This window comes from Panicum virgatum, chromosome 3N (genome assembly GCF_016808335.1).
Source record: "Panicum virgatum strain AP13 chromosome 3N, P.virgatum_v5, whole genome shotgun sequence".
Classification (NCBI taxonomy): domain Eukaryota; kingdom Viridiplantae; phylum Streptophyta; class Magnoliopsida; order Poales; family Poaceae; genus Panicum; species Panicum virgatum.
Window position 1 is genome coordinate 13,258,985 of NC_053147.1, and position 7,656 is coordinate 13,266,640.

General features: G+C 41.5%; 1 protein-coding gene across 4 annotated transcripts; it reads left to right on the plus strand.

The window, feature by feature from the left end:
- Nucleotides 1-2,198: 2,198 nt before the first annotated feature.
- Nucleotides 2,199-7,106, plus strand: LOC120664415 (casein kinase 1-like protein 2). Of its 4 annotated transcripts, none has more exons than XM_039943630.1 (14): nt 2,210-2,554; nt 2,673-2,713; nt 3,435-3,504; nt 3,604-3,752; nt 4,168-4,263; nt 4,349-4,419; nt 4,697-4,758; nt 4,904-4,967; nt 5,046-5,130; nt 5,209-5,335; nt 5,454-5,536; nt 5,631-5,691; nt 6,164-6,306; nt 6,429-7,106. In XM_039943630.1, exons 1-14 carry the CDS (start codon nt 2,479-2,481, stop codon nt 6,480-6,482), a joined length of 1,182 nt encoding a protein of 393 aa, XP_039799564.1. In that variant the 5' UTR covers nt 2,210-2,478; the 3' UTR covers nt 6,483-7,106. The 4 variants fall into 4 exon arrangements, with proteins under 4 accessions (XP_039799563.1, XP_039799561.1, XP_039799564.1 ...); XM_039943628.1 differs by having other exon boundaries at nt 2,218-2,554; nt 6,421-7,100; XM_039943629.1 differs by having other exon boundaries at nt 2,199-2,554; nt 5,046-5,335.
- The last annotated feature ends 550 nt before the right edge of the window (nt 7,107-7,656 follow it).

Here is a 7,656-nt window from a genome sequence, read left to right on the forward strand (position 1 = left end):
GATTTAAACAAATAAAAGTAAGTTTGTGAAACCATGTTGCAGATTAATCCGACCAAGTCTAGCTCTGCACAGAATTGTAGGTCTTGACTGCTGCAAAATTATGTTGACTGCTGCTCATAAAACAATATGAGGAGTCTATTAAAATGAATTATGTTTAATCAAAATTCACCCTGATGTCTTAAAATATACCCACCTTATGCATTCACCATGTGAGGAGTTCAGTCCATTTCAAATCTCCTATGGTAATAATAGTATACCAAATTGAGTAGATAAAAGAGCAATCTGTAACTGCTAAAAGTTTATCAGCATCATCTATATTGTGGATTATCTATGCCCTCTGTTTAGCAACTGCACTAATAGCTATTGGTAATACTACTTATTATTTTGTACTCTATAATATAATAGCTATTGCATAATAATATTTTTAAATATAATTATTTTTTAAATATAGGATATTGCTAAATATAATTGTTCTTTAAACACGTGCCACTAGTATTTTTAGATGAGGAAAACATACGGGTACATATATAAACGTACAAAGAGGATATAGAGACAGCCGTTTTAGCCAAACTTGGAAGGCCCCGAACAAAAGAGATTACAAAGACATCCCCGGATACTTCCTGATCCACTAGGAAACAACTTCCTTGCTACCGGACGTTACCGCCAGAGAAGAAGATGTGTCGCACCATGAACTAGAGGAGCCTCATCGCACTCAAGATTTAGTTGGAGTTGCAGTAGAAAACAAGCTTTCAACTGTTGCGCATCGACCGTGGACGCGCCCCAACTCCTCTAGCTCTCGGATCCATGCTCGTTGTTGACGGCCACCATCGCCGAGGGAGAACCGAGCCAGATCCGGTAACCCATCTTTCCAAAACCCACAACTTGCCCTGAATTCACCGAGCAAAAAGGCCAGCGGACTCACCTACCGATGGGTTGCCTGCCACGAACTCCTATGCATGGGATTCACGCAGGGAAAGGGAACCCCTCCTCCACGCGCTCGTCGACAGCGCTGGGGCAAAGCGCCGTCGAGATGGGGAAAAGCACGAGAGAACATTATTTCTTGACACCGCCGCCGCCGCCACCTAGACGCTTGTGGCCGAAAATCTAACTCTATAAACTCTAGGACCTAAGCGACAACCCACACACCACTAACCGGCATGAGGCCAACGGTCTCTGCCACTTGCGACGCCCCGGGGGCCATTGGAGGCGGAAGAGACTGTCGGCGGAGCCGATAGCAACACCCGCCCTCTCAGTCGCCTCTCTTCTTTTTTACGCGAATTGATCGCCTCTCTCGACTATAGCAAGGAAAAAAAAGAAGAGCCCCAGACTTAAAGCTCATTTACTTTATCATCACGGGCCCTATGTATCGAATGACAAAGGTTAAGGGCCTGTTTAGTTTCCAAAATGTTTACTGCGTTACAGTAATTTTGAATCTTTGATCACTAATTAGGAGTATTAAATGTGGATAAATGGCAAAACTCATTTCATAATCTCCGGGTGAAATCGCGAGACGAATGTAATGAACCTAATTATGCAATGATTAGACAATATTGTGCTACAGTAAACAACCTCTAATGACGAATTAATTAGGCTTAATAGATTCGTCTCGCGATTGTCTGTCCATCCATGTAATTAATTCTGCAATTAGTCTATGTTTAATACTCCTAATTAGTGTTGTAAAAGTTTCCAAAAAAAATTTGTCCAATTTTTTTTGGAAACTAAACACGCCCTAAAGTAAGCCACTTTTTGTCTTTGATTTGAGCAAAACAGATTCTTATTTCATCGAGGAAAAGAGAGAAGTTCTAGATAAATTGGCAATGTCATGTCAACTTGAATTGATTAATTCAGTTCCACCTATTCCATGTTAATGGAAGTATATTTATGTTTCTGCTTCACGAATATAATACTTTTTGGACATTTTTAATAATAGCAAGCTTTATTTCTATTTTGATATTTTGAATTTCAGGATTTTTAACTCCTATCAGTGAAAGACTAGAGAAGCTTTCTACTAAGGACTAGAGAAGCTTTCTACTTATGAATCGGGTTTGATTACGATTCCGATTCCGAATACGCAAAGCTTTCTAGTTATGGCTCCAAAGGAACACAAGGTGTCAGACTGCGAGTCAGGTGAGGCTGGCTAGGCTAGTGGGGGAAGGATAACAGCTCAACAGACAATTGGCGCAGCAAACCGCGACCCCCATTCCGTTAGGTATCTTTACTGTCGGACACCTCGATTTCTCAGTAATTACTCCTTTTAGCCTAGCGGCCGGCCCCGTGCTCGAGAAAATAAGGACACCAGGAGCACGAAAGAGGAAAAAACGAGAGCGAAAATCCCCAATCCCCCAACTCCGATCCACTCGAGCCCTAGCCCCGAATCCCCCGCAGCATCAGACTGAATCCATTCGATTACCGCATGGCAGGCTCCATCTGCATCTGCTGATTCCCGGAATCGTCTCCACCCACGCGCTTGCCGCAGCCATGGAGCCGCGCATCGGCAACAGGTTCCGCGTCGGCCGCAAGCTGGGGAGCGGCTCTTTCGGGGAGATCTTCCTCGGTTCGTGCCCAATTACGCTCAAAGATCTTGTTTTGGTTCTAAAATTCCCGTCTTTGCCAGCGGATGATGAGTTATTTTTCCCCACCGTCGGCCTGGGTCTCTCTGTGTGGATGCGCAGGTACCAACGTGCAGACCAACGAGGAGGTCGCAATAAAACTGGTGAGTTTCTCAGTATTTTTTCCCTGATTTCGGTCTAGGGTAATTTGCGATTTTATCTGGGAAAATAAGAATCACTGATCTAGTGTAGTGTATGCATGTTGAATTATATGTTCCATGTAGGAATTGTTTGTGTGCGTGTGGTGTTTACTTTTGCTATAGCCTGCGTGCTCCCTCCCTCCGGCTTTGAGGTTGTTTCGTACCTCTGAACCTCTGACCTTAAACGCTTGACGTTGGAACCTCTTGTAATTTCATTACTCTTGAGTAATGAAATGAAATTCGGGCTTGGCCCTTGGTGGAAAAATATAGGAATTGTTTGCTTCGTGCTTGTGAAATATAGTTGTTTTGTTTGGTTTAACTAGCAGCTATTGCTCGCCTAACTCACTTGTTAATGTATTTTGCTAACGCACATGGTCGGTAATATATACACATAACTAAAACCAGCTTGAGAATGTTGATATGTTGGCTGGAAACTTCTGTTTAGCTGTTCAAGTTAAATTCTTATTGTCTTACTATCAGAATTAGAAACATGGACCATATGAATGATGCTCAAGGAAGAATTCATTGCTAAACTTTGTAGATTTTGATTGTGGCAGTTATGGACTTTATATGGTGCTATGCTATGAAATATGTGTAGACTTTTTTGGCATCATTTTATTGTTTCCATCAGTCGGCTTCATGCATTTATGGATAAAAACCTTGTTGTTTCTGATGTTTTATCCAGGAAAATGTCAAGACAAAACATCCTCAATTGCTTTACGAGTCAAAACTATACAGAATACTTCAAGGAGGAAGTAATATTACAACACACTTCGTTTTATTTTCATCATCGCCTTATTCCCCGTCTTTCATTGGACATGGGTGTTGACTCTCTTTTTTCGTTCTATGTGCAGTTGGAATTCCAAATGTTAAGTGGTTTGGTGTTGAGGGTGATTACAATGTTTTGGTTATGGATTTACTGGGACCAAGCCTTGAAGATCTTTTCAGTTTTTGTAACAGGAAGCTGTCCCTCAAAACTGTTTTGATGCTTGCTGATCAAATGGTATGCTGCATCATTAAGACATGACTAAATCTCTATTCTGTTTGCTTGCTTTCTACTCCCTCTGTTTTTATTTACATGTCGTATTAGGTTTATCCTAAGCCAAACTTGGCCAACTTTGACCTGATTTATAGATAAAATTAATAATATTTACAATACCATATTTGTTTTATTGAATTCACTATGAAATATAGGTTGATAGTGCATATGTTGGGTACTATAGTTGTTGCTATGTTTTTCTATAGATTTGGTCAAAGTTGGCTAACTTTGACTTAGGACAAACCTAATAAGACATGTAAATAAAAACGGAGGAAGTATGTTTTATGTTCAAGTTTCCATGAAGCATTAATGCTGTCCAACATAATCTCATCTGGTTTTATTTATTTGTGTGTAGTATTAACATACTCTATTTTCTCAGATCAACCGAGTTGAGTTTGTCCATTCCAAGTCATTCTTGCATAGAGATATCAAGCCAGACAATTTTCTCATGGGTCTCGGAAAAAGGGCAAACCAGGTGATTAGTTATACCACTGCGATCTGCTTTTACCCACGTCTTTAAAACCAGGTGCATTTAATAATTGCTTTTAATCTCTGTATAGGTTTACGTTATAGATTTTGGACTTGCAAAGAAGTACAGAGATACATCAACACACCAGCACATTCCATACAGGTAACATGCTATGGCTTATTTACTCGAAACAGTTATATAAGTTTATATTTGTTTCCATTTTTGAAGTGTACCCACTCTACAATATCCTCAACAATATATTTTACTGCTGTAGTTCTGATTCTGCCACACTGGGTCCCTAATTATTCTATGCTCATGTTTGAGATTTGCTCCATGTACCTCTCGAAATTTAAATAATGAACATAATCTCTTAGTTTGATTTCGGAAATCAGCTCCATTTGAAATATTTGAACCTTCAACCTTGTCTATTCAAATGCAGAGAGAACAAGAACTTAACTGGAACAGCAAGATATGCAAGTGTGAATACCCACCTTGGAATTGGTAAGTTTTATTTTAAGGTCAATACTGACTTCTTTATCTGGCGGTGCCTATTTTGAGGCATGCAGTTTCTGGATTCCTGGCAAATTTCTCTTGCCTTTCTGCATCCTTTTGTTTTATATCACTATTGGTGTTTTGCTTCACATAGAACAAAGCCGGAGGGATGACATGGAATCTCTTGGATATGTACTGATGTACTTCTTGAGAGGAAGGTTGTTTAACATAACATGATTCATTGTTTCATCTCTGACTTTGTGATATGTATTAACACATGGTTTTATTACTGTCAGCCTTCCTTGGCAAGGTCTCAAAGCTGGGAACAAGAAACAAAAGTATGAAAAGATCAGCGAAAGAAAAATTGCTACTTCAACCGAGGTAAATCATTGTTCTCTAAAATTATCTGTGTTTACTATCATTGGCATATTGGTTTTTATTGTGTTCCCTAAATTGCAGGCCCTCTGTCGTGGATATCCTACAGAATTTGCTTCTTATTTCCATTACTGCCGCTCCCTACGCTTTGAAGATGCGCCAGACTATCAGTATCTGAAGAGATTGTTCAGAGACCTTTTTATCCGAGAAGGTTGGTTTACTGTTTTAGTTTTGTTAATACATTCAATATTTATTGAGGACCAAACAATGTTTAAGAGTTTCAGTGTTGAAAAATCCTAACATCGAATTATATGTTTCACATAACGCAGGCTTTCAGTTTGATTACGTTTTTGACTGGACAATCCTAAAGTACCAGCAGGCACAGATGACCAGTGCTCCTCCGCATGCAATTGTCAGTACATCAATTTCTCACCCTGTCACCTTTCTTCAACGCTGCAGACACATGGGTTTTTTGTATGACTATTTGCTCATGACCACGTATTTAGGCTCCAGCGGTAGGACAAAGCTCTGGGATGGCTCCTGTGGCAAACAATAATAGGCATTCAGGTTCGATACTCATTAATTCTTATTTAAGCAGTCTATGTCAATACCATTCATACATAGTTGCAGTATCCGCCCCTTCATCGTGATGTTAGAATTCATAATTTCTGATGGTATATTGCTGCCTCTTTCTTTTGTGAAAAGATAAATTTCAAGCAGCCTGTCATTAATTTATCAATTTTTTTGGTTAGTAACGTCCACGGAGTCAGATTTAATATCACTCTTTGGGAAACTTAGATATAGTTCTGAAAAGGTTTCCAGCTACAAACTTATTACAGTAATGACATGATGGTAGAAACTAAATATAGTGTGTGATCCTAGCTTCTTTAATTTTGTGTTGCATTAATCCAAGACCCTTATGATCTTAAATCATTCAAGTGGTAATGAAATTATTGTTTTTGCTGGTTTGTGCCTATTCTACTCTATTATCAACCTATGGAATTCAATGTGGTTTTGATTGTCTGCTAACTTTATATAGGCACTGAAGAGGGAAGGAGAAGTGGGTGGTCAGACATGGACGCAACGCGTCGGCAGGTTCCACCACCAGCTATAAATGCTGGCAGCCTAGCCAAGCAGAAGTCCCCTGTTCGAAATGAGCAATCGACATCGAAAGATGCTGTGGTGAGTTGTTAGACATTTTCAAGTTGTTTGATATTGCTGTATGATGAGAAGCAGTGGACTCTGGAGCGCTTGTGTAAGTTGCTATGTATTATCTGACCCTTAAATGACATGTAGTTCTCCAGTTCGACTTTTTTGGGACGTTCAAGCGGATCGTCAAGGCGGCCTGCTGTCTCTAGTAGCCGAGAACCAAGCACTGAAGCGGAGCAAACACGTAGTCGTACTACTGACGCAAGCCCAGGGGCATTCCAGAGGTCAGGAGCTCCACGGTGGAGCCCGCAGGTTCCTGACTCGGATGGCAGGCGCTCATCATCTGGCAGGCGCCACTCATCTAACCCGAAGAACTACGAGTCCACGATTAGGGGCATGCAGGGCCTGAATTTCGACGGTGATGACAAGGTTCACTATTAGCCTCATCTCTGGGACCTGACAGGGTGCATCAAGGGTGCGCTGCCCCCCATATGATGCCCCATGTACCACCAGCTGATGAGATGGAAGTACCGAGGGGTGGCTGGCTAATAAGAGGTTTGGGTGAGTGAGCCTAAGCGTGTTGGGTTGATGGCTCTTCGAAACTGTGTCGATGGCGCCATCCGTTGTACAGTTTGGCATTTGTTTAATTGCGCGGAAGGGCTCCGAGTCCTGTGAACCATGGTATTATCCTGAGATTTGTGCAGGTTCACTTTTGATGCAATGTGCTGCTTTGGAATTCAATGGCCGCTTGGGAAAGCTTTGAACATTTAGGGAGAGTTTACCACTTTTATGGCGCCTGCTCCGGTGCAATTCCTAGATTTCGGCAACTGCAATGCCTTTGCTTGGCCTCTTGAGATTTTTATGCTGCTTGTGACAGTTCTGAGATTGTTAGTGTGAATGTGTGATTTGGTCGTCGGTTAAAACTTGTGCTTTTTTGGAAGCAGTGCGACTGCTGCAAATAAATCTTACATGTCGAAGGAATGCTTGGAGGAAAATTTACATGTTTGTTTGACGGGATGGTACATCCATGGCTAGCATGGTTGCTTTCGGCGTGGCCATTGGGTTGCTCCATTGCAGCAACCAGGAACTTTCTGGAGCTTTGGTTGGCAATTTGTTGATTCATGCTGCTGCGTTGGCAGTGACCGTGGCCAGCCAACCAAAGCCAGGCCTAGTGGTGAAAACGCCCGGGTCGGTCGGTAAGAAAGACCAAGCACTGGTGGTAGCTGCCATGTAAATTCTGTGCTTGGCTGCCTGCGCGCGGCGTTGGCGCGAAGCGATTCTTAATGGTTTCAAACTCTTGTGCTGTAAACGCTCAACTGAGCTTCGTTTTCTTAAATGGAAAAATGGGGCAGGGCTTTAAGCCTGTCGTTCTTTTAAAAAAAT